Source organism: Calidris pugnax, unplaced genomic scaffold (assembly GCF_001431845.1).
Source record: "Calidris pugnax isolate Ruff unplaced genomic scaffold, ASM143184v1 scaffold11, whole genome shotgun sequence".
Taxonomy (NCBI): domain Eukaryota; kingdom Metazoa; phylum Chordata; class Aves; order Charadriiformes; family Scolopacidae; genus Calidris; species Calidris pugnax.
In genome coordinates, this window is record NW_015090803.1 from 15770914 (window position 1) to 15798404 (window position 27491).

Sequence of the window (27491 nt, forward strand, 5' to 3'; positions counted from 1 at the left end):
TTTGGAGCCCTTTGATTACATCAGGGACAGAAACATTCTTTAAGTCTTGTAGCTAGGAGAAAAAAATGGAAAATATGACCTGGTATAGCCAATACTATTTCTATCTTTGTCTAATGGCAGCTTGAAACAATTATTCTAAGAAGTGTGAATTACCATATTTTCACTTTGCAAACTAAAAACAATGCAAAAGGAAAACTGCATACACTGTGATAGATGCATTTGAATTTTCCAGTTTCTTCATTTTTCTACCCTTTAATCTAAAATTGATTTACTTCTGTAAATCATTTTTGGCTTTCCCGTACTTTTTTCTAGGCTTATCTTGCATAGTTTTATTTCTGGTTTATGAGCTATTTACTTAATGTTAAATATTTTAAATTAAAATGTCTGACATGTTGTTTCTAATCTTTAACTTAAGGGTTTAATAATGTTCCTTTGTTAAAAGGGAATTAGGCCTTTGAATATTTTGAAGTCCCACAAGACATTTTTAGTAAAATCCAAGGCTTGTCTTAGCTGTGAGAGAAGCTGCCAGGTTTTATTGACATCCTGATAATCCCGAATGGGAAAATTTGTAATGAGTACATCCTTTTAGATGAGTGCTGTATGCCCTTGAGATGTCTGGTTATGTAACTTAGGCATTTAGGGACTGTAATACAGAAGGAAACATCAGCAGCAAGACTGAAATCTGGCTCTGATATTAAAAAAAATAGAGGTTTGTGTGTTCTTCAACGGAAAAGAAACAATAGGCCACATTATTCTTTCTGTGTACTGTTCTTAATCCAGATGTTTACCTTTACTGCTCTAAAGGGGTTTTTTTTGTCTCCTAATGCTCTTAGTGTGGATGCTTGATTATACCTTACCTGCATCTTTTGTTCTAGCTAACCCAAGTTAGGTGATAGTGAGAACTGCAAATATTTTGCCATCATAATCATCATCATAAATCACAGGCCATAAGATCTGCCGTGTGTTTAAAGGAATCAGCTTTTTTATTGACTGTCTTCCATAATTAATAGCACTTTACTTTGTAAATCAAATTAGCCCACTTTTTCTATAAAGATTTAGCGTGAGATCATTTTTTAAAACACTAAATGACCTTGACAAAAACAAGGGATCAATAACATGTTGATTAGCAGTTTGTTTTCTGTAATATTGGATGTTTCCCTTGTCGTTAGTTTTTCCTGTTGCAAGACTTGTAGAGGTTGAAGGTCATTGATACCTCCTGGTAATGCTGTTTTCCATAAATAGTTGATTCTACTCTTGTCTAACACTGATGGATTCACTTAGGCATGTGTGTAGATTTTGCTAATGCGTCTTTTAATCTGCATATTTTCAATTACAAGATTCTGGGGGTACTTGTAAGCTATTTTGCGATAAATAAATACAGTTCTAGTTTTAATGGGTGAGAACTTACATTCTGACTGTTCCCTGAGATTTATTTCAGCGTTGCCATGGCTAAAAACTGTGCCAATCTCTAGAAAAACATGTGGTGTGGTGGTAAAAGCAATAGACTGAGGTGTGGATTCAGCCTTCTTAAGAACAGACTTCCCAGGTGTTATCAATTCTTCTGTGTCTTAATTCCTCATTTTTAAATAAGAGCAATATAATTGCCATACGTAAGGGAAGTGAAGGTACGTTCAGACTGTAAGGGCCTCAGTTAAAATGGTGATGAAGGGCAATAGGATACTGTAGGATACTTAAATATCAAAGGTAGGCTTAAGTACCTGCTCTAGTTAATGAGAGACTAGCAATTCTATCAGGGAGGAAATGGCAATACTGAGACATTTGTTCCTGTCTCAAACAGGCATTAAGCATCCATACTTTTCATTGAATAAAAAGACTTAAAAGGCAAATCTAGAATATTCCTGACATTTTGTTCAGTCAGACTCTTTTCTTTATGCAGTCTGACCTTGAAAATCTGAGCGGATGGGGACTGCACAACCTCTCTTGGCAAACGGTTCTGGTGACTTCATGCCTTCTGGTGCCTTCAGGTGTCTTTCATGAAAAAAAATTCATATGTCCTATCAGATCCTCTCGTATTTGAATTTCTGCTCTCTGTTTCTTTTTGCCTCCATACACAACTGTAGTCCTGTAGGCATCAGCAGGCTGTTATGTGTTCACCCCAAAGCTGCCTTCTCTCCAGGCTGAACCAAGCCCAGCTCCCTCAGCCTCTCCTCATAGGACAAATGTTGTTCACCCCAAAGCTGCCTCCTCTCCAGGCTGAACCAAGCCCAGGTCCCTCAGCCTCTCCTCATAGGACAAATGCACCAGCCCCAATCACCTTGGTGGCCTCTGCTGAACGTGCTGAACTTATTCTTTGATGGTGGGATTGCCTTTGCTATGTTTTTCATTGATGAGGTTACTTGGTTCCTGTCATTACTCCTTACCAGGTCTTTATGTTTACGTTGATTAGCTTGCAGTCAGATAACCTAAAACCAAACTCCTTGTGCCAGAAGCCCGTGGTTGATCGAACTTGACACACAGTGTCCCAGAGGGAATAAGAGGCCAGGACACTGCATTACATTCAGCAGAGGCCTTAATGCCAAAGGAGACCATGCTAAAAGTCACCTTCCCAGCTATGAAAACTTCTTTAGTCACTTGAAAGCAAAAGCCTGCCACGTGACCCACACACGTACCCTTTTCTCAATTACATGACATGAGCTTGGGAATTTCTTTCAAAAGAGGAATGTTAGAAAGTTAAGAAGTCGCTCAAGTTCAGTAGCTGTCTGCCCGCTCCCAAGCGCAGAATATCTCCAGAGTGTTATAGTTTAGGTGATTTTTTTTCCCCTTTCCCCCCCCCCCATGGTTAAATCACCTATTCTGGCTATATCTCCCCTGGTGCCTTAGGGCTGTCAGGATGCATTGTACCAGTCTAGCTGGAGGGGTGACTGTCCTGCCAGCACAGAGAACGCCTGCCCTCAGAGCACACGGCTTGTCTCATGGAATAAATTCCACTTTCTCACATTCTCCAAGCACAGCAAGGAAAAACAGGAGCGTCTTGAAGTGGGGCTCCCTGTGAGGTCTTTGTACTAGGGAAAGTCTCTTTACCTCAACTTTAAACCATTTCCAACAAAAGGATTTGTTGCCACCACTTTTGATAATTGTTAATAATTGTAAGGCTTTTGTTTTGTTGATGCTGTGGTGCTTTATGTACCTTGCTGAGACTGCTCATTTTCTCTTTTATCTGTAACACCAAACTTCTGCTCCTATATTGATCAACTGAGAATGGTGATCAGCTCTGAAAATTCAATCATTTACCTAAATTCTTAACTACGGGTAACTTTGGGCATCTCGTTACACCTCATCAACAAAGCTCTGGAAAGAACATGCTTTCCTGAGCCCCAGCATTTGGGTAAAACATTCTGCTTTAGACCCGAGAGACAGCAGGAGCAGATGAGTGAAGAAATAAGAGAATGTTTATATAGAGCTCATTTTCTTAACATAATCACATTTTAAAATAACCAAATTGATTGTATTTTAATTTATTCTCTGGCTGAAGCCAAAGGAAAAATAGTTTTACAAGCATATGCGTTTTTCAAAGTAAAGAACACTGCTAAAATCAGACTTTCAAGAGTTCATTAGGTTAATGCCTTGAAAGATCAAGGCTGAGATCCAGACCTCATTGAAATTGGTGTGAATTTTACTTTTGAATTAGCAGGGTCAGCTTTCATTCTAGACACAAGATGTTAGGGTGTAAGTTCCTTTACCAGCTATTAGAATATAAGAGTATTACAACTGCCTAAAATTATCAAATTATGCAGTTTGTAAAGAGCATTTAATTCCTGCACAAAACTGTTGTTAAATAGGAGTGAGATAAGGATACAAAGCTGAGCACAGAAGGTATCGTTATTTCAAAGAAATATCTAAAGGTTTTAGTTCCTTTAACAGCATTTAGGTTTCGGCATTTTTAATGTAACAGGAGATTAAAAGTATATTGATTGGAAGGAGCCTATAATATGCTACATGAAAGCCAAACTCATTTTATATATATATTCTGTTTCTAGTACTTTCTTATAGGCGTGTTATGCAAACTAAAAGTGTACAGCCTACACAGGTTAATCCATCATTATAATTACTATTATATATTTTTATGTCCAAAATATTTATATAGAATGAAGAAGCTATTTCTTACAATGTAACGTAATGTCTTTGTCAGAGAGATGTAAGGAGACAGTTAGCAAAGTTTGCATCTTATTGGAAGAATGGAAAATAATAAAGAAAGGTCAATAACACAGTTCACTGGATGAATCGGTCTATGTATATTTTTAAAATAGCTGAGAGGAAGGTCAGACATCTGGAAATCACAGGTGTAAATCACGTGTGGGGAATGAAGAACTTTATTTTAGAGAACACTGACTCTGGACAGGACCAAGTGGCCATGCCTGGTAACAAGCTGAACAGGAGCTTTTAAGGGTGATTTTGTGGCTTGGAGAGCAGATATTACGTTGAGGTTTATGAGCAGGGGGATAAGGCTGACGTGCAGGAAGGTGATTCTTTAAATTTTCTGTGGTGCTCATGAGGCCATTGCTGTGATGAGGTATGCAATTCCTAGAGTCCAATATTTAAAAAGAGCATTGAAAATTGAAAAGGTTTCCAAAAAAGCTGCAAAAATTGTTAAAAGTTGGGACAAAGCCACCAAACAGCTGAATCATAATCATTGATCATAAGAAGGAGAAGAGTTATGACTCATAAGTCATTGCCACTACAGTTCCCCGAGAACAAACATAAAAAGGGGAACAGGATCCCACAACAGAAATACCAAAAGCAAACACATACCCCCTCCTAGAATATCAGTTGCATCACTGGTTTCTTACACTGATGTGAAACCCCGGGTCCTCTGGAAAAGTAGAGGAGCGATTTATTTTTAATTTACATCTTGCATACCAAAAAAGGGAACAAAATCCATTTTGAGAAGGACGCGTTTTGTGATGCTTTTTCAGGCGCTCCAATCTGTGCCTTTGATTTCTTTGGCTTGCCTTTTCACCAAACTCATTCTCCACCACAGGTCAGTGACATTCAGCAGATTTTAAGGCTCTATTTTAAGGTGTATAAGTCTTATTTCGCACAACATTAATAGATATTTTCAAAGTGACATGTTCGTAGGAACTTAAGTTCTATTGATTTTCATTACAATGCTGTGTGGAGTTATCTGAAAAAAACTTCACCAAACCAAATGAGTTGTTTTAGGAACAGAGCAAAGTTGTTTGAGAGAACATTGAGGAGACTCTGGGTACTCTCTAGCTGTCACCTAGTGGTGATCCCAGTACCGCAGCTTGGCAGAGACTAAAACTGCATTTTGGGAGTTGCCACTGTCAAAAAGTTCCTTTTGTCCTTCTGTACAGCATTGCGGCCTAGAATTAACCTCTGACTTGAGAGGATCCATTTTAAGGATCAATTCCTTAATCTTTATTTAGGACTCTGTCAATTCTCCTTTTGATTTGAAGACTGTCACTCAAATGTGGTTGCAATCTGGAATTCTGAAAGAAGAATGGTTACTTATTATAGAACTATTGCTCTTCAAACCACTTGCCTGAATATAAGAAGTTCAACCTAAACATGAGCAAGAACTTCTTTACTTTGGGGGTGGCAGAGCCCTGGCAGAGGCTGCCCAGAGAGGTGGTGGAGTCTCCTTCTCTGGAGACATTCAAACCCACCGGGACACGTTCCTGTGCAACCTGCTCTGGGTGACCCTGCTCTGGCAGAGTGTTGGACTAGATGATCTTCAGAGGTCCCTCCCAACCCTATATCATTCTGTGGTTCTGTGAATAGAGCCATAGCCCCCATCCTTTTCCAGTTTCATTCTTCCTAATAATTCTTGAATTAGAGAAAAGAACCTGTGGCAGTGGTGGCTGTGACTCATGTATATTTGTGTAACCCCTCTGAAGGCTGCGTGTTGAGGCTGTAGATAAAATGCAGCACATTCCCCAGCAGACAGCAGTCTTCATGTGCATAATTTACAGTATGGACCTAATCACAGCAACTAGTAAGTGGTGGGGTTTTTTTAAAGGCTCAGAGCATGGTTACTAGATGATTTTTTTAAATGTTCCGTGGATGCTAGATCTGTAGAAATAATGGTTTGTTTGTCATGTTGTGATGGACTGTATTCCATTATAGAGAAAATATGTGTACGCAATAAAACGGAGCTGGGATCAGAGGGTGCAGCTCTCCCTGGCTGAGAGCACAGCACAGATTCTGTGATCTGAGAGTACAGCCTTTTAAAACTTCACTGTTTAAAAAATGAGAGAGCTTTCTTGTGCATCCTTAGGTAGAGGGAGGGAAAAATCATTTTAGTCCAGCAAACATCTGGTAGCTCAGGAATGAAAAAAAAGTACTGATTGGTTCTGACAGCTGCCTGCTTTGCAGCAGTATTTAACCAGAAATATTTGAAACAGATTGATATGAATAATGAAAGACTGCATGATGTATGACAGAAATAAACTTCACCACAATTTAACTCATTAACGAAGAAAACAATGTTACATATATAAGAAAAATCCTTATTTACTGTTTACTTCATTTGTGATATTTCATTTTTAATAACCTGACAACAAATAAGATTTTTATAATAATTTTCTCCATCAGGTATTCCAAGTATTTCACTGTGAAATAGGTTGAATGGGATGTCATTGTCCTTTAACTTTAACAAGTGCTGCTGATGGATGTGGTCCATTTAAATGTACAACAGAGAGCTGAACTAGATAACGAACTTATTATTACTCTCTGAGGATTACAGGTTAGTCCCAAAGGAGTGCAGTAAGCTAGAGAAAATCCATATCTACTGGCTAAACAATAGCCAGAAGGCTGACTGGAGATATTGATTTACTTTCTAGGCCATTTAGACCTTAATGGTGGAGAAAAGCTGAAGTGCTGTTTACTTTTCTGCCAGAATCGACCAAACAACCAGTCCATTTTTTACAGACTTTTGATTGATTTCGCTTAGAGGAATTAGAGGTGATTTATTTTTAAGCTGAAAGCAACTCGTAAATATCTCCCACTACACAAGTTCCCTGAGAGTAAATGTTAAGTGGAAATACTTACTGAGAAATACTTTGCTGCAAATCAATGTGAGCGGGTAATACTCCTTGGTAGAAACAGTTGGGTGTCGGACACCTCTCTCAAGAGTGGTCAAAGCTCCGGTTGTGCTACGTGAGACACGGTGCTTTTTCAAGTCCCAACTTTTGCAAATGAGCATGAATCTGATTGCCTGGCTGAATTTGTGCCAGCTGTACCCTGCTGGCTTAGAAAAAGGCCGAGGTTCTGGGAGCGTAAGTGGTGCTCAAGGTCAGTAGTGAGCAGCTTTAATATTTGATGGATGAAAAAAGTAATTTATCATGTGACAATTGCCCATGATACTTCAAACTCGCAGCAAATATCTGGCTGTAAGGAACAACTTGGAGAAAAAGCAGGCTAAGGTGCTGGAATGAAGTATTTTCAAAACTAGACAAACTTTAAGAAACGCTCCTGAGCGCATAGAGCTAAAGAAAAAATAATATATACATTATTTCATAGAGATAACCTGTCTGGAAAATGACTTAGGTTTGTACAAAAGACTGTCAGGTGTATCAGGGCTGTGAATGTATAAGATGGGTTACCAAAATCATTCTTTGACATGTTGTCATGGAACTTACAAAGTAGAGCTGTTGTGTTAATAATACTCCTACATTAAAAAAAGGTCACAATTTTATATTCATTACAAACACATAGTCTATAATTACTACCTAGAAAAATTCTGCAAGAACAGTTTTTTTTGAAGTCCACTGGCAAAGTTAAGACCTTTTTATCAGAAAGCATTGCTTAGTTCTGCTTTGGCATATTAGCCTCTGTTGTCTACTGAAAACAGCGCTGTTTTCACTAAACAGGCTGGGCTTTTTCCCTCGTCTCCACCCCCTTCTCTGACGGGAGTTATACTTGGTTAATGTGCTGCTTGTATCTTAACACAGAAACATGTACCTGATACCCGAAAACTATAATTACAGTCAGCTCTAAGGCTCACGCAAGAATGTATAAATATGGATCTTTTCAATCTGAAAGTTGTATTTCAAAACCTCCACGTCTTCTGCCACCTCTCCACCAGCTAAATCATTACTCCTACGCCAAGACATTTGATTCAGCCTCAGCACCCTGCTATGTCGCTGAGAACTGATGGGAAAAAGAAATATCCCAGTATCTTCCCTTTCTCTGGCGAATCCCCTAAACAACAGAAAAATTACATTATTGTGAGGCAGGAGTCAGACTTCGTAATATATTGTACAGCAATAATATTTTTAACCGCCCCTTTGTACCTGTAGACTGATACAGAGGAACTAAAGAAAAGCTAAGAATTTCAGTGTGTACTTCATCCTGGCTCTTCAGCCAACACTAATGAAAAATGATGGATTACTGTGTGTTCCCATTTGAAAAGCTGAAAAAGTTCGGTATCCCCTATTTTTTTTAAAAGCATTTCTTTTGTAGTCATCGTGCTAAGCTTTTACTTATGAATTTAGTATATGCTGTTGTGAAGTCCCAAGCAGAAAATTTTACAGGTTGTTTCATACATGGTTTCTCTGAGCTTTTTTTGTTTGGTAAGACTTGGAAAAGTTTGCTTGCCGTTTCTGAGATGTAATATTGGAGAACTATATTTTATAAATTTTATTGCTTTTCTTCAGCCCCAAAAAGTTTATAGCAGAATACATTTTGAAGACCTATTTTAGATGCTAGGTTTATATACTTTAATATACTCTTAAGATGTGGATTTTTTTAAAGAAAGCCAAGCCTGGAAGCTAAGATCTGTGAGCTTTATACAACTAAGAGTGTCAGTGGAATTGTTACCTGCAGTTCTCGTGTAACTACAGTGAGCCCCGTGAAGCAGCATTTTATGTGCTGATAATTTGTATTTCCATACTGATATGTTGACAGTTCACTGAAAGTTGTGCATGTATGTTAACAGAGGAGGTGCAACTGATGTTTCCTGTATGTCAAATAACATGTCTAGATCAAAAAAAAAAAAAAAAAAAAAAGGAATCAGGGGTATTCTCAGTGCAATTTATATGTACTGTAAGTGACTGTTTTACACAGGGAAGGTCCAATTTTTTTTTTTTTTTTTTTTTTTAAAAAAAATATTTAAAAAAAAAAAAAAAAAAAAAAAAAAATATTATGCCAGTTTAATATAAGGTTTTTCTGTTTGTTTTGTCTTTTTCTTGTTACTTTTTTAATCCAACCTATAAAATGATTGCACTCCAACAAATGATAGAGTAGATATATTTTAACTTTCATTAAGAGTGACTTAGTTTAGATCAGTTAGAAAATTATTAACTAACCTAAGTTTTATACTGAAATAGGTTCCCAATTCTGCTAGCACTGAATTCCTTCATTTTATCTGTATATGATATCTGTTCTATGATTCTATATATTAGTAGCTCCTTTGATTTCCATTTCATAGTTTAATAGCATACACCAAACAATCTGTACTTGTTCGTTAATTTTAGAAAACCGGTTAAACTGGTGCAATTTTCAAGCCAACCAATCTTTGGAATCCTGCAAATTTGAAGGAATCAGATCAATACCTCTGAATGATGGTATCCTCATTGACCGTGTTTGATTTCCTTATCAAGTTTAAGTCCTAAAGTATTAGTGACTTTAAAGCAAAGAGTGATTGCTTCCATTTGTGTCAGGAGCTAAGAGAAGACTCAAAGAAATCTAAATCTGGGGTGGGTTTTGTTGGTTTTTTGGTTCTGTTTTTTTTTCTTTTTTTCCTTGCAAGTGAAGTGCATTAGGAAAGAAAACAACAGCTGGTAGCATGGAGCTGTGAGAGATTTTAAAAAGCTGGGGTGAAGCAATGATTAGAAATGCAATATGGAGCTGTAGTGTAAGAAGTAAAACCAAAGGCACTGAACAAGACAAATATAATTTAGGCAGAAGCACAGGTCTTACCAGGCTTACTTGATAGTTTAGAGTTGTTGCCCATAAAAGTTGATTCCACACCAATTCTCTGGCTGCAGAAAAGAGTCCTACTAGACATACGTGCTAAATTTACCATTCCTGTAGCATATGATTATCCAACAATTAGAAAGGGAGAAGATTTCTTTGTGTATATGCCTGTGAAAAGGGTCTATATCTATAGGCTTCCCCAAAGTGGAATGTATTTAATCACCAGCACATTCCATAGAAGTCACATAAGGAACTATTTTACATGTTTATTTTAAATGTGCTTTTGAAAATTCATCAATTTCTTCTTGATTGCATGCATTTTAAATAATAGAGCACAGGGATTAAAAAATAAGTGTTCTCACTGCAACATTCTAATAAATGGAACAAGGACACGTAGGGTACGTAGCAGTTATTTGCCAATAATCCCATGAGATTTTTGGTGGAATGACTTTGGTCACATAGCTTTGTACAGAGGAGCAAAAACACTACCCTGTTCTCAGCTTTATTCTCTGCCTGGCAGCCTGCCTCACCCTCTTAGGTGCTGTTCAGTGTAGAAAGTTTTCTAAATTTGTATTTTGAAGTGTAAGGTGGTAAGTAGTTATAGTAGTAGAATTTATTATTTATACAGCTACCATGTGCATTTTCAATGCTAAGTCCTGATTTCTACTAAGTAAAGACCTTCTGTCACACTAAAAATGCATTCTGAAGTCTCTGCACATTTACAGAACAGCATTTTTAACCACAGCTGATTACTGTGTTCAGTTTTCAGGGGAAAAAAACATTGCCTAAAAATATAGACTCACAAACATAGCCTTAAGTGTAATATTTTCAGGTTTCTAAAAAATCAATGGCCTTTTAAAAACAAAACTCGTCCCATCCTAAACTACAGAACAGCAATGTACTGTTTTTTAATAACTACAGACTTTTGTTTCACAAAGAGGATGAAGCTGGGCCCTAACATGTTTCACCTGCTCGTTCTCTCCTGAACAATCCACTCCTGAGAGCTGGCAGCTGTAGCCCTTCCAGAGGAAATGAGGCAGCACAGTGTCCAGGCATTTCCTGGAGAGAAAGATAGGTTAGATGCCTATTTAAAAATTCCTAGAAGATGAGACTAAAGAGGAGGGACAACTGATGTTGCCTCTTGCATTTAAAGCACTGCAGGGAACACAGGTGGACTGAGTTCAGATCTCGGGTTCTTCTGTGGTAAGTCACTAAAAGCCTTAGTTAAAGGGATGTTTAGATGCCTTGTCCTACCTAAAGACTTGTTAGGGTATGGTTTTTAAATTCTCTTTTAGCAAGTAAAATGAGGAATAATGAGACTTCATTTATCTTGCAGGGTTTGAGTGGAAGAGGGTCTTTTCTTCTATGTAGGTGTGTTTTGAAACAGGACAGGGTTTTCAGTTTGAGATTAGACACCCCCATGTAGGCTTCTTAAGGTGTCTGTGTACACATGAACTAGACGGCAGTGCTCTCACCATAGTCAGTAGAGAGGCAAGTTATTTCTCTGAACGAAGCCTGGAGAGCAATTCTGCTTACCCAGGTCTGGTGAATCACACCTGCAGTTCCACTGAGGAGATGTCTTTTGTCTTCAGCAGGAATACAGCTGTCTAGCTCCCAGGCAGACAAATTCATTGACATGGCTAAATACGGTGTTCAGCTGAATCACAGGCAAACCATCTCATTTTTAGGAGTGGTCTTCTCATATGGGTGGAATCAGGAGGCAGTGAAGCTTGGAAAGGATGAGGCCTCCTAAATTCATAAATCTGCTCTTTCAGTAAAAAAAAAATATTAAAGTTCTGTGAATCCCAGTCAGAGATGTTTAGTCCTGCCCCAGTCCTGTCTTGCTTAAACATTTCTGGAGGGATCCTAAGCAGAAAAGATATTGTCAAATGTTTTCTCCTACACAGAGTCTAATGTTTCTCCTGTGTGTTCACAGAAGAGCTTGTTCACAGAAGAGCTGCTCATTGTTTCCCTTACAGCATTTGATTGCTTGTTTACTTTTTTCTTTTCTTTTTTTTTTTCTTTAAATCTCCTCATTGTGTCCTTCTTGGGAATGGTATAAAACATGGTGTTTCAAGAATTTTAAGGGAATGGATTTTTTTGGCAAGACTTGAATAGCAGTATTCAGATACTACAGGTTTTCAATGGGAGTTAAAATATTGGGTAGAGAGAAGCACTGTTTAATTGCATATAATCACCTGCATTACAGGGAAGCAAAACTGGTTTGTATGTTTGTTTGTTTGTTTTCTCAAACAGAGCTACAGTTGTGCATGTGAATCACCCAATGAGGAGTTGCTCCTTGCAAGCCTGTCCCTGAACCTCTGAACTGCCTTAACAATGGTCTCATTAATTTAAGTACTACTCAGTGTCATATCTGCTTTTACATATCCATATTAGTGGGTAAGGGGAAGGAAAATTGTTTTATTCATCTGACATAATTTAAAGATGAAATGTGAAGGTCTGTGCCCTTGCTCTGAGATAGTAAGTCTATTATATACATAGAGGGTGGTGGGTTGTGGGTTTTTTTGTAAAAAGAGCTTTGTTTGTTCTCTATCTAGTATGACCAAGGCTGGTAAATGTGGAACTGTTTATAGGCTTTATTTTTGTTCATGATAAAAAACCTCTTCAGATTAATGAGTCATTGGTGCCTCAGCATCTGCTCCCAAGACTGGGGAATTTGGGAAAGAAACTGAGGAGAAATATGAGGATAAAAATAAGTAAAATGTTAAGAGCAGAAATCTTCATGATAGGAAATGGACACAAAGGATTTAAGAAGTGTTACAGGGATGTTCATTTAGTGGAGCAAAATGACAGATTTAATCAGAGATATAGTGAAGATACTCTTTGAGTAAACATTCTAAGAAACTAAATTGTGTGGTTTTTTTGGTCTTAAAAAACTGTTGTTAAAATAGAGTATGTTCCAAAGCAATTGTCAGAATTCCTTATTTAAAACAGACATTTCTATCACAGACTGGAAACGGTGCCCTCTTACATGGAGGAATATCTTGTAAACTGTATCAGTCAGGTATCACGCTGTTTTATAATAGCTGGTTTTTATACCAGGTGCTGTAGGTTAACCTCCTGTAATTTGTCTCAGTTGAGTGTACCACTTTCCTATAACTCTAGGGGAAATACATTATCTTTTTTTTCTCATGAGCATCCTGTTGCATTTTTGGCACAGAACGGATGCAGCCCGAGGCGCAGCTCAAAAGTCACCGAGTTCCTCCTGCTTTATAGCACCTACGCTGAGGATCTGCAAATTATTGGAGTGTGTCGTTTATATTTCAACAGGGGCATTTTTACTTGTATTTTTGGATAAGATTCTCCTCTGTGTAGATGTTAGTAGTAGGTCTCTCTCTTCTGGATTCTGTAGAGTAAGGAGGGTATGTGGAAAAGGCATCCCAGTTAATCCAACGAGAACAGGTTCCATAGCTAATAAGAGAAGAATGTGTGTTATGGATAAGGCTATCATCTGGGTTTTGCTCATATTTTTAATGGTAGCCCTAGCAGAGAGAGCACTTAAAATCTGGCTACGACTTCTCTCAAAAACCTAAAAGAATTATATTCTGATGAGTAGCCCGACAAACTGAGGAAACAGTGCACTGACCTCCAGTGAATTTGTGACAGCTTTTTCTGCAAATGTACACATAACAGTATGTTTGGGAACATCAGTACCTGTCTGGAATGCGTGAACTGACTGTTACTGGTACTATCTGTACAAATATTTCAATCCAAACGGATAGTTGGAACCTGAGATAACAAGTGGTGATGGGTGGTGAGACATTTATTGAAGAGAAACAGATAACCCAGCAAAGATAGTAAGAGAAAAGAGGAAATGCACTTGGGACCAGAAACATAACAACATAAAAATATCCATCTGGTGTCAGCCAAAACGTCTGTCTAGCCAGGTGCTCTTTCTCTAGTGCTGTCTAACAGTGAGTTTAAGAAGAGAAGGATGAGGTAACATGTAAAATATTTCCATATTCGTGTTGCTTTTCTTATGTGGACTTCAGTGGCTATTTATTTCATTAGTCCCTCCAATCATTTTTGAACTGATGTGAAATTTTAGCATCCTGTTAGCATCTTATTTGCATGCCATGTAAAGAAACGTTTGTGGTATCTACTGTTTCCTAAATCCTTCCAATGTGTCCTAGATTTTTCTTGGGAGAGGCAGTGAATAGGATCCTTACTTAAGGAATAGGATCCTTACTTAACGGCGTAAGCCATTATGGGGTAGCTTTCCAACTATGGCTGGTATTGTCGAGTGAGAATGTGAAAATTTTATTTATTGTGTAAAACTGGAACTGTTCTTTCAGGATTTTAACTTTTCTGCACTTATCTATGCAATTTCTGCTTATGCTGTGTGCCATAAGAGATTAACACTGAGATTTGCCATAAGTACAGGTGGTAATGGGAAAAGAAAAAATTGACAAAGATGTCTCTATTAAAATCATGCCAGTCACACATAAATCTCTTATGGATGTGCATCTCCACTGGCTATTTCCTTACCTTTGCGTATGATTCATTATAAAGCAGAACAGGAATTATATGATTGTTAAGACAGAAGTGGAAAGAAAAGAAGAACATTAGAAAAAGTCATACATTCTTATTAATATATATTATGTGCTACAATGAAATCATTTTTACCCAAGTATAAAATTACCTAGATAATAGATTTATGAACGGTAAGAAAAGATGGAAAATATGTTGTCTCTTGAAAACTTCTGTGAGGGGGATAGGACTTGATAAAAATATTCTTTATATTGAATTGTGTGAAACATTAAAATATTTTTTAGCAACTGAAGTTTTATTTCTTTTATCTGATATTTAGTATTTAATTAGATAACATCCAATGTATCAGCACATTTTATTAGCAAAAATTCAAAGCACAATCACAGTGACATACAATCTGCTGTTAATTTTACTTAATTTGCTCTTCAATGTATGCCTCACAGGCTGGCACTCAATAAACCAAAAACAGCAACTTCAGACACACCTTGGGAAAACTTTTCCACAACCTGAGAAAAATCAGATAGTACAGGTTTCAGGCACTTTTATTCCCAATTGCAGGAACAGACTTCCATAGCTGCTTCTGCTTCAATTGTTCCTGGGTGCAGACTTTTTCTTTTGCCATGCGCTGAGAACCAGCACTAGGGCTTCTATATTGGTGTTTTTTTAAATGCAATATGAAATTCCAAACTCTGACAATGCAGGGCACAGCCATGAGTTGACATAAATAAGTTGGGGGTTTTTTTGCTCCCATTAATTTAGCTAGTCTTTTTTCTTTTTCTTTTCTTTTTTTTTTTTTTTTTCATATTGCTTCATAGTATAAACTGTCTGAATTTAAATCATAAAATCACAAAATGGTTTGAGTTGCAAGTGACCTTTAAAGATCATCTGGTCCAAATCCCTGGCCATGTGCAGGGATATCTTTTACTAGATCAGGTTTCTCAAACCCCCATTTTACCTGACTCTGAACAGTTCCAATGATGGGGCATCCGCAGCTTCTCTGGGCAACTTGATCCAGGGTCTCATCACCCTCATCAGATTAAAAAAAAATTAAAAAAAAAAAAATTCTTCCTTATGTCTAATCTAAACGCACCCTCTTTCAATTTGATAGAATCATAAATAATAATAAACCTTCCATAGAGCAAGATTATTCCCAGCTGTATACTACGTGGACTTTTACACTGTTCTCCAAAGTCTCTGGTACTAACTGCTCTCAGTGACAGAATAGCGGAGCAGATGTTCAGCTTTTTTGCCCAGTATGGCATTTACTATACCCCCAGTTTCATTTTTAGACATTATTTGTATTTTCAGACTTCAGATATATGTGTTTTTACTTGGGTCTCGTTTCGGCCTTTCAGATTATTTTCTTTTTCTTCCCTTCTCCATTTTATCATCATTCTTCTTTCAGCATTGCAGAATTTCAGTGCGTTTTGAAATTAGGTTCCTATCTTTTTCTCATTCTTCTCTTTCTTGATTCTTCCATTTTCCCTGATGATGTTCCCCTTTTCTTTTTTTTTTTTTTCTACATATGCATGTCAACCACTCTCTCCCCTTGGACTCTTCACAGTTTCTTCTCTGTGGAAATACACCTCTGTCTCACACCTCCATTTCTGCATGCTTCCTTGGGATTTTTGATTCCCTGAAGGGGTGGTTCTCCATGTTATTCCACATTTCCTTGGGACAAAAGACAAAAGAGTGAACAAGGGAGAAAAGGGAGCCACAGAGACCTGCTTCTTTTAAATACTTACCCTGAATCCGTGGCTTTGAGCACCTTCCAGAAATGTGGAGAATGAGATCATAAGGATTCACTCTACATGGCTTCTTTCCTACTCTTTTTTTTTTTTTTTTTTTTTTTTCCCCTTGTGGAATATTTCTTTCGGTTCAAAAAAAAGAATTAATTACATTCTGTACACAGTTGCTCATGAATGCTACTCTTAGAATGGCACCTTTATGCTGGAAACTCTGAGTTTATGGAATAGGGTGAGACCGATTCTTGACACTCACTGGCAAACAAACAGTGTTTCTGCAACATAATTGGAATAGCTTTGAAAAATTGTTTTCAGAAGGCAGTGCTTAGGGGTTATATTTTGGGGAGGAGTATAGTTTACAGAGGAAACCAGGTGCTGCTTGTCTATGAGCAGAGATTCTTGCACAGATTTGTGGTAGAAATTGCTTCCTGGCAGTGGGCTTTTCAAGGAATTGAACTTGGAAAAATCTAGAATTCGAGAAGTTTCATGGGTAAAAATCTATATACTTTGTGTAGGTTAAAAGAAAAAAGATGACAGAACTAAATACAAAAATGTATTCTTTCTCTGCCATATGAGAATATTGCAAATAAAGCTTTCCCAGAGTGTATTTCCAAATGGTCATAATATAGTTAAATTCTGTATGTATTTTCACACAGATGGCCAGAGGCATATTCTTGATGCACGGCTATCCTTGTGCTAAATTTAAAATCTCTGCTCAGAAAGTGTAGCTGTATTAAGGCAGTTCAAAGTGTATGTTATCCAAAACAGTATAAGCAAACACACATGACTTTCTCCAGTCATTTTCAAATATGGTCAAAGTATTTCAGTTGAAATTTTATAAAAACTGCAGTCAGAAATTTCGTGATGTAGAAATTTTTAGCTCAAGTCATCGAAGCTTGACACTGCAGAACTAAAATAAAGTGGAAATAAATATAATAAATATAAACAGTAAATATTAGAAGCGTGAATATAATGTGGTAGAAAGTGTGACAAACTTCCAAATGTAGCAATAAGCAATTGCCCCAGCTGCAGACCCTTAACACCAGAATATGACTGTGTTTCTTAAGTTTAAAGATAGTCTTGCTTTATTGCTGTGACCTTTTATTAGCAGCCTCTAGCTGTTCTATTGTTATGCACATTGTGACAGAGTGTGCACACTGGAATGAAGTATAGATGCTCTTCAGGTGTAGAATAAAGTATTTACTATTTCCATATTTAGATACAGGACAATTTTTCAATGACATGCCTTGTAATTGCTTAATCAGAAAGGTTATATAAAATAGTTTTAGCAGTAGGGGGGTTTCTGATTAACTGATAATGGAGCAAACCCATATCACAGACTATTTTGATCATTTTGCCTTGATTACCAAATATTAGTCTGAACTTTTCCAAGAAACACAGTCAAGTTTCTAAGGCTGACATTTATCCACAGCATAGAAACACTATAAGAAATGGCAGTATTGGCCTTCCTGTACTGTCTCACCAATTTGTTTCATCCCTGTTTAAGAAGATCATTCCACTTATCAGAAAATTGACCAGTACTTGAGGGGGTGGAACACCGCCAGCATAAAAGGTGTTTAGGCTCTTGAAGTACAGTTTTGTTTTATTCCTACAGCCATAGACTGTATATATTTTGACGTACTGTAATCCAATAGCAGGATTAGATAGGTCAGCCTTTAATCATGATTGATGTTCTATTTATATTGTGTTTTCAAACACGGACTTAAGAGTTTAGCTATGCACTTTGAAGCATATACAAAACCACTTTCCTGTAAAATAATCTATTCCAACAAAACTAGTGTTGTAAAGAAAAGTGCTACTTTTTTAACGCTTTTTTTTCTTTTTTTTTTTTAACTGGAATAGAGTTGATCTTTGTTTTGATCATCTCTTATTAAAAGTTCGAACAAGTCTGAATTATCAGTTCCTCTACGAGAGAGAGGAAGTAAACATGGCCAGAGGCCCATGATTCAGTTTCTTACGGTTTTAATGCTGCAAAATTCTCATTAAATATATATTTGTTTATGAGTCCAAAATTTACTTATACCATTGTGAAAGAAATTAGAATGGCCATAAGAGTAGTTCATCAAACTTCTAAATGGACTCTTCTACTATTTGCTGCTGTCTTGATAAGCAGATAAGCTTCACCTGTTTGAAAGAGGAATGCAAGTGGAAGATACAAATTTAGAGGCATTTTTATTAGAAAACTTACAATATTTACTATAATTTTAACAGTGGTCTTGTTTATGGAAATTTTATTATAATTTGTCTTGCTTTCTTTACGTTTACCTTTGGTTTCTGCACATAAGATACAGTTTTCTGTTCAATAAAAAATATAGTGCATTTGGATAAATACATGCAATCTAATCTATCTCATGGCTGGTAAAGGGAGTTGGTCAATCCTTTTGGAAATGAGGAATAAAGTTATTTGTATCATCCACATCTATCTTTGTAATGGAAAAGCTGTCAAGTAGGTTGTTTTTCTATCCTTAAAAATAGAGATACAGTAAACTAAGAAAAGGAGGACAGGCTCACAAGACTATATTTTTTGGCCTAATAGAATCTTATAGGGTATATTATAATGGCAAGAAATACATCTACCATCAAAACCTCACCTGATAAACGTACTTAATCTTCTGTCATATAATTCTACAAGTTTTTGATTTATAGACCTAAATGTTCTAGTAAACCTTGAATGCACTGACAAGTCCAGGAGTCCAGGACTTTGTTCACACTTGTTTGGGCTGGGTTTTGTTTTGTTGAGTTCAAAATACATGAATTGACACAATATATTCTGAATGACTCTGAAATATGTCTATCTCTTTTATCTGTGTGCAAATCAAAGAGTTTATTATATACGGTGCTAAGAAGTCAATTTGAAGCAGGATTTCCAATAAAGAAAAAGAAGCTTCATTTGAGGTAAAAATAACTGAGCAGCAAGAGGAAAGGCTCTCAAAGGAGAAGATGCAAAGGCTTGTTTGTCTTGCTCAATAATAAGATCACAAGAAATCATAAAGTATTCTTCTGAATACTTACATCAGGGGTTTTTTTTATTGTTTCATCATCTCTGCGTAGAAAGAAGCAGGAAAATAGCTCCATCCAGATTTTCCAAAGGGACCCAACTGGAGTCCAGGACTTTGTTCACACTTGTTTGGAAATTAAAGGACTCTTCATTTCTTCATATACGTTGGCTTAAATAGAGCAGTTGCTCCCTGGTCAGTGTGACAGTCTCCTGACTAAACCACTAGTAGAGAAGGAACATACCTCAGATCACTTCCACTCACAGGCTCTAGGAGTCTGGAGGCTAAATCTGGTTTGAGCTCTTCTGGTTATTGGAGCTTTTTTGAGAATATGTCGTTCATCCCCAAAACAGTTCTCAAAACCAGTTGTGAAATGTTTGCAAATTTTGTGTGCAAAATCCTTCGGAAATGCCTGTAACTTTTTTTCTTCAGAAATGTGTTGATTTCTCTCATATTATTCTTCTGTTCCCCACCCTGTGGTGGCTGCCAGGTTGGACATCCTCACACTAGGGGCTGCTGGCTCGTGTGCCACCAGTTTTCTGGAAATGGCCAGTGCTGTAGTCCCCCTTCTTCCTTTGTGACTTTAAGAGCCATTAGGTGGACTTTAAGAGCCACTAAGTAGACTTTTATGTGTAATTTGAAATAAGTGCTTTTGTTGGCATGGTTGGCAGTGATCTACGTCTGCATTTCACTGCTCTCTACTTCTAGCTCATGCAAAGCCAGACATTTTCAAGTTCCAAGCACACTGTGCTTTGTCTGTGTCAGAAAGCAGTTTATACAAGCGGATGAACTGTGTTCATATCTGATTCCTAACTGTGAATAATGAATTCTAATTCGGTGCCTTTTTTTTTTTTTTTTTTTTTTTTTTTTTTTTTCAGTTTAGCTTCTTGTTTTGTTACAGAATAATAATTACTCATGAGAGTTAAACAAAACTGCACATACTTATTTGAAATGGTACTGCTGGTGTCCTGATTGTATTTGACAGTATGCAATAAATCTGGTAAAACAGAAGTGCAGTCTTTATGTATTTAAGAAGAAAAAAAGTGTAATCTCTGCCTGCTGTCATGATAAACTAAGCAATTTACTAGCATTTATATCCAGTTATATTTTTCTGTAGAATCTGCTAATGAACTTCAAGATGCAGGTCCCATCACCCATTTCAAATGTGTCTATGAGTTAATTACCTGGTAATACAGCTCTCCTACTGCAAAATATCTAAAGGTTGTTAGAGCTAGAATTTTTATTTTCTTTGAATGTCTCAGTTGTCATCATGAACAATACGCTTTTACCTTAACTTTTAGCTGACTTAAGGCAAGCTATGTTTTTGTCTTGGTTTTCTTCATGATGGGAGTGCCCTGTTGCACATTCTAGTGCTCCACGGGATAGAGATTTTAACCATGAATCAGAAATCATATAGTAGGTGTAAGACGTGAAATAAAATCGATACATTTTTCTGAGGCATGTCACTGGTTAAGTGACAAAAAATATTCTGATAGTCACTGAAAAAGAAAAGTCAAAGGTACATTTGAACCTGTCAGTTCAACACATTCCTGTTATCCCTTTAGGGGATATCATACAACTTGACACCAACATTTAAGCTTTGAAAATTATGAGCTCATCTATTTCAAATGGGATGTCACATGTTCCCAAGCCTTTGCCATTACTTATAATGGAAGACAGGATGATCACTTGTGTCACATATTGATAGTGAATAAGATCTTTCTTTTTTCTTTTCTTTTTTTCTTGTTTCAGAATGAAGAACAAATTTTGGTATTTTGAATTTGGCACTTCGGAAACTTTCTCAGCCACCTGTAAGAAGCTGCATGAATCTGTAGAAATAGAAGTAAGAAACTAATTGTTGCCTTTATCCTTGAAATGTCACTAGTTTGGCTGAAATGCAGGGAGCAAGGGTGCAGAGTGCCTGAATCCAACAAGGCAAAGCAGTGCACATCCTTTCGACCCTATATTCCAAAATATTATTTTTATCGTGTCTATTTGTAGTGTAGCCCTGCACACTGGAACAAAGTTCAGTTTGATGATTAGTGAAGTCTTAATACAGTAGACAAGGTCAAGAGGTGAAATATAACATTAGAAATCAATAGGGAGTGTGGCTAGGTCAGATGGAAAAATGAAAGACTGTCAGAGGGAGTGAGAGCTGCTTCAGGATTAAAATAAAAAAAAAATCTTATTATTTCTGGGTCCCAAGTTTTTATAACCTTTAAAACTCAATTCCCTAAAATTGTACTTACTTTCCTGAATAAAGGTTAAAGAATATATATTTTTTGGAATCATTCCCCTTCATTAAATAGCTTTTCTGTCTGCACAAGGGGTCATCTTTCCATTATACATTGAACATTAACTGAAAAGACACAGGATAGTTACAGACAAAATAGGAATTTAAAATAATGTGCCACTGCTACTTTGATGGCTGATAGAATAAGTGGCTACATTACATAAACTGTTTGGGGGCTGATATTTATAAATAAGTAAAAGTAAAATGTGAAATGAGTGAAGGCGCAAACCTGGGAATTTAAGTTAAATAATGAAATAATTTCTTGAGAAGATTACGGTGGTTTTCCTTTCCTGTAGTAATGAGAACTGCACATATCAGTGGAGGATTTGTGTAGTAGCATGAGGCACTGCGAGAGGTGTGGTGAGAGCTGTGAGAGTCTGGTCAAAGCCTCCTGAAAGGCAAAGTCTGAAATGATCCGAAGAGACCATGGATCTGTTAGTAGAACAGTACAAAGAATACTGAGACAAAACCTGTAAGACCTGTGGTGCCAGATGTGCCTCTTATACTGTTATGTTTCTTTTTAAGTGGGAATATGCTCCACGTGTTAGATTAAAAAAATTAAAAAACAAATTAAAAAACCAAACCAAAACAAACAACCAAACAAAAACCCCGGGAAAACAAACCAAACCATAAAAACTGTGCTTCCCAAGAATGTGCTTCACACATTTGGGTTTAAGTACATGTAGCCTGAAAATATTTGATTAGCTGATGGAAGAAATCCTTACCTGATTTGATTTGAATATACTGCAAGTTAAATGTACCTTTTGATTAAATACAAATTGAAGAGCAGGCTTTCCCAAGACAATTATTTCTGTGGCAAAAATCTTACATAACCTGTAAGATCTGATGATCTTAAACCATCTAATTGCAACCACTGAGAGGATGATGAAATGTCAACATCCCAAAGCAAACAAGAATGCATAGAAGTTTGTGATGCTGCTGATAGAAGTTGTATAATTATTACCAATTCATCCATAACGCTATTATTGCAAACAAAGTATTACGTTGCCAGTATATGAGACATGTTTGTTCATATTCACTTCATCTGTCCTGGTCGTTATCATTAATCCTACAATTAGGAACAAAAAAGAGGAAATAGTTTCCAAAATGTTTACACAAGAAGTGTTAGGAGGTAGTTATTTACAGATTTATTTACAATGACTAAATTACATTTACATGAACAACGCTTGCCAATATGCTTGTATCGAATGTTTCTTGTTTGAGCATTACAAACCCTTGAGAGTAGCACTGTTTTCATCTGATTTTTAACCTGCTGCCCCTTGCTTGGGGATGTTGCTGTAAATGAGAGCCTGGTGTACAATACTGCATTTCACTCTGAATAAAATGCACAAAGAACGCATTTGCTCTACAGCCAAGCTGTGAATGAACAAAGCCCACGAAGATTAAGGATCCGCATCTCTGAGCTGGGAGACAGCAACCAAACATTCTGTGGGCAAACCCTATATTTGATTTCTAACATAATTAAGCCCAACTTTCTGAAGATAGGTTCATGTCTCTCGTGTTCTGTATATTTTCTTCTGCATGAGATGCAGAACAAAGTTTGGACATGAAATTCATATGTTACCCTGAGTAAGATGTGTTTTTATTTCCGAACTGAGATCCTAGAAGTTGGGGAGGGAAACGGGTTCTTAAGGAAGAAGAAAGGGGGAAGAAAAAAAAAACCCACAGGGCAAAATTAAGTGTTTATTTTTAATAATAATGTGTCAATAAATGAGGCTTAAGACTTTACAGTTTAGGGCACTTACACTTTATTTCCACTTCAGAAAAAAAAAAAAAAAGAAAGGTGTGTAAAGGATATTTGATGAGAATAGGCGTAGATGCAGTGTAAGTGGAGATGGCATGGGCCATACCTGCCACGCTGTAAAAGCATCATGGGACCAGAAGAATCCCATTATACCACCTGGTATTAATGGGTGGGGGGCAAGGAGATTAAAGGATCATGTAGTTTTGCACAGTATTGCACTTGGTTACACAGCAAAGCCTCAGTCTCAGCTGTTTTCAGGCAGGGATAAGTTCTCAACCTCGAGATGATCTGAAAAACGTTGATCTAATGAATGAAGCATAAAAGATACTGCCTGAAAGGGGCCTGAGTCCAGGAAAAAAAGACAAAAAAGAAATGGAAACACTAGTGTTTATTTCTAATCTAGGTGGGCATGCTTCGTGTTTTAGAAGCGTGCTTTCATTTTTAGCAGCGCCATTGCGTTATTTGAAATAAAAGATAAAAAAAGAAAAGGAGCAGAACACATGTGAGTGTTGTTATTGTTGTGTGTGGATGTGTGAGGACAATGCAGGGCTACCTGTAGCGCAAACTTCGTGTCTGTGTATGAACAAAAGAAATTCTCCTTTACCAATTTGGAAAGTTCCTCGTCACTGTGGGATTCTGAGGCCTAGTCAAATAATTGTCTTAGTGTACTACCTGCTGTGTTCAATATTGAGTGAAAATGGAAGCCAGACCCTGCGCCATCCTATTTCACAATTCTTCTTTTATTTAAATAATTCCAGTCAGTTTGGGGGACGCCAGACCTTTATAAATTAACAGCAGGGAAATACCAAAGGTGTCAGATTGCATATTTATCATCTTTCTCGTGTAATACTTAAATATGTATTAAGAAGTGACTGACATAAATTAGGCAGATTTCAGAAGCCACAGGCCGTGGCTTGTAGAGGACCCCCTTCTGCTTGACATTTCATCCTTGTCAAAGATCAAATTATTTTAATTTAGGCTGCAAATTATAAGGAATGAAGACTTCTTTGTGGGAATTCCCTGTGGTAATCTGACTTTTGTTGTTACTGCTGCTTGTCAGTGTGCAAAAGATATAATATGCATGCAAATAAGGTTAAAAAATATGTACTATCTAATTATCCAGCCAGTACATTCCACTTGAAGACAGTGGGAGGCCTGACACACAGTATGTGTTTGATTCATTGAGGCCTGCAGGGTATTTACACAAGATTACTTTTAATTATGAAATTAATATCTGTTTATCTAGAATGTATAGCAGTAAGTGAGCATACACATGAGCAGAATTTTTAGTAAAATAAATCATCTTAATATTTAATACATATAAAATATAGGGGGGAACCACGAATTTTCTTCCAAAATAACAGTGAAGACCCATGCCTTTTTTCTTGTATCAAAAGTATGATTAAAAAGTTATACTTTCAAGTGCCAATTCACTTCCAGATATGTCTTTTGACTTTAAAGGTTTCCCTATATAGATATGATCCACAGGTTTAAAATTTAATTCTTGAAGAACAAATATGAAATGGAAACCTTAATGTTGAAAATGTTCTCTCTGCAGATATACACTCTTCTTAGAAGATGCAGAGTATGCATTGTAATACAGTTCTGTTTTGTTATCTCAGAAAGTTTCAGGGTAAACAAATAATTATGCACAGCTATTTTTGAGTTGTACTTTCCTTTTCTTCTTCAAGGCTGTGATAAAGGTTTAGGTAGAGAGGAAGAAGTGCCAGTGACCCACAGAGCAGCAAGCTGCAAGATGGCAGTGGACTGTTGCTGAAGCATGGTTAATTATTTTTCCAGTTTTCCTCCTGATTATTTTATAGTGGAATTACAAAATAAGACCCTTAATCAGTTTTAAATGCATGACTGGGACCCCCTGCTGGCTTGCAGAACACTGCAGAAGTAGGATCTGATGTTTTAAAAATATGCTGCTGTACACTTCAAGGTGCATCTGAGATGCCAGAATATCTATATGCTCCCACTACATTGCGAGGCACAAAGCTAGTCTTCCTCTACCCAAGGTACAAGTGAATAAATCCTGGGAACTTTGGGTGGTTCAGTGAATTAATAAGTAGAACTGGATGTTTTGCCTTCCACCTGCAGGTTCTACTGTAGTTACCTGAAATTGAGTCTTTTTTTTTTCTTCTTCTGTGGAGGTTCTTCAGTATTTTGCTGTGTTTTATATGGGTTAGGAGCTCTCCCTGATTCTAAAACAATGTGGGTGGGGAGGAGGACTTAGCCTGAGTAAATTAGAGGCTATGAAGGCTAGGTGTGTCCCATCAAGCTAAGTACATCTCATCCAACCTGTGTCAGGTGAACTGTGTTTACAAATCCTGTGGGCTTCTGCTGTCTGAGAAGATGCTGCAGTTTGTCACTGAACAGGTTGATAAGGGAAGGTCCCTGAACCATTCTTCTGTAAGTGACAATTATGGTCTTATTTGAGCATAAATCATATGAAGAGCAACTGAGGGAGCTGGTACTGTTTAGTTTGAGGAAGAGGAGACTGAGGGGTGACCTCATCACTCTCTTCAACTACTTGAAAGGACATTGTAGAGATGTTGGTGCTGGTCTCTTCTCACAGGTAATTAGTGATAGAACAAGATGGAATGGCTTCAAGCTGCAACAGGGTAGGTTTAGACTGGACATTAGGAAGCGATTCTTCACAGAAAGAGTGGTCAGACACTGGAATAGGCTGCCCAGGGAGCTGGTTGAGTCACCATCCCCAAACGTGTTTAAGAGCCATTTAGATGTGTTGGGGGATGTGGTGTAGGGGAGAACTTTGTAGAGAAGGGTTGATGGTTGGACTCGATGATCCCAAGGGTCTCTTCCAACCTAGATGATTCTATGATTCTATAAGATACAGTTTGAAGCCAAATTTAGCAAAGGAATGTCCACCTATAAAATGCCTCAATGTCCAACGTTGCTGTAGGAAGCAGAAGAAATGCACACAAGTAAGACAAGGTGCCCTACAGTAGTGAATCCATCACTGAAAGAACTATCCTGCAGAGTAAGATTTCTTCTGCGTGTCTAGTAAATCTTGGAAGCCTTTTAGAGCACTGGAACCTCTTCTTTAGCTCCCTATCCCATGTTTGGGATATACACTGCATATTTCAGAGAACTGGCTGATGGAAGTTCTGAGATAAGAAGTGCTGTAGCTGCAACTGCATTTTGCTGTACCCAGTTTTACTAACCTTACCTCTCTCTAAGGGTTATTCATCAGGCGTAACCCTCTGCTAATGTGCCAGCTGTGCCTTTGGATTGAAACACACATCAGTGTGGTGTTCTGTGCTCTCGGGACCCACCTACACCCTTTTCCATGAAGCCATATAGGCTCATTATGCAAGGGCTTTTATATTCGGTTTCATGTGGAAGTGACTCAGGTGTTATAATGACAAGTATCATTGTAAAATCATAAGACAGGCAATTTAGCTGGAACAGGCAACAAAAAAACTCCATTTAGTGCTATAGAAATTCTTGTAGTATAAACGTTTTTCTGCTAATAGCTGTAGTGAAGCTACAAATATATTTCACTTGGGTAAATGAATAGGTATCAGATAACAATATGGCTCTACCAAATGGCTCCACACTTAAGCAATCAAGAGCTGAATAGGAATCATGTTTTGCCTTCTGAATGAAGATCTGTTTCTATCTCATACTTCCTTTCTAGATAGAAATATATATCTTAGGTGTAAACATTGAATAACACATTAACAGTGTTAAGAATGATGAATTGCTGAAGAAAAATATCTGATAGGTAGAACATTCTGACTTTTCTTTCTCTTTTACTGCTTTCTCTGTCTCTTTTTTTTTTTTTTTTTTTTCCCCACCTTTCCTTTTTTCTCCTTGCTAATCAGTGTGATGGAATTCAGCTAGACTTAATCAATATTTCTCTGGAAGGAATTGCCATTCTGAACATCCCAAGCATGCATGGTGGATCGAATCTTTGGGGAGAGACAAAGAAAAGACGTAGCCACCGTCGGACAGAAAAGAAGAGGTCAGATAAAAGAACCACAGTCACAGATGCCAAGGAACTGAAGTTTGTATGCCAAGGTAAGCTTGCAGACTCATATAGGATAGTTGGTTTATAATGTAATTGCCCTTGTGTTGCCTCTTGTCAAGAAAAGGGATAATGATGTCTCTTCTTGCGTATTTAGCTTTTCTGATGGGAAGCGCCAGAGCAAAGGCATAAACAACGATGTGCTGACAATTAAAGTCTGTGTACTTGCAAACCTGCCTCAGATGCTACCTGTTAAGCAGAG

General features: G+C 37.3%; 1 protein-coding gene across 9 annotated transcripts in view; it reads left to right on the plus strand.

Annotated features, from left to right (window-relative positions):
- DGKB (diacylglycerol kinase, beta 90kDa) overlaps window positions 1–27491 on the plus strand; it is a 467667-nt gene that overhangs the window by 359144 nt on the left and 81032 nt on the right. For 8 of the 9 annotated variants that reach the window (XM_014937895.1, XM_014937893.1, XM_014937898.1 and 5 more), the window contains 2 exons: window positions 20927–21017; window positions 27087–27282. The exons of the other annotated variant lie outside the window; for it this stretch is intronic. In XM_014937895.1, the coding sequence (XP_014793381.1) occupies window positions 20927–21017; window positions 27087–27282 (287 nt within the window). The remainder of the gene's footprint in view (window positions 1–20926; window positions 21018–27086; window positions 27283–27491) is intronic. 9 annotated transcript variants of the gene reach the window in all.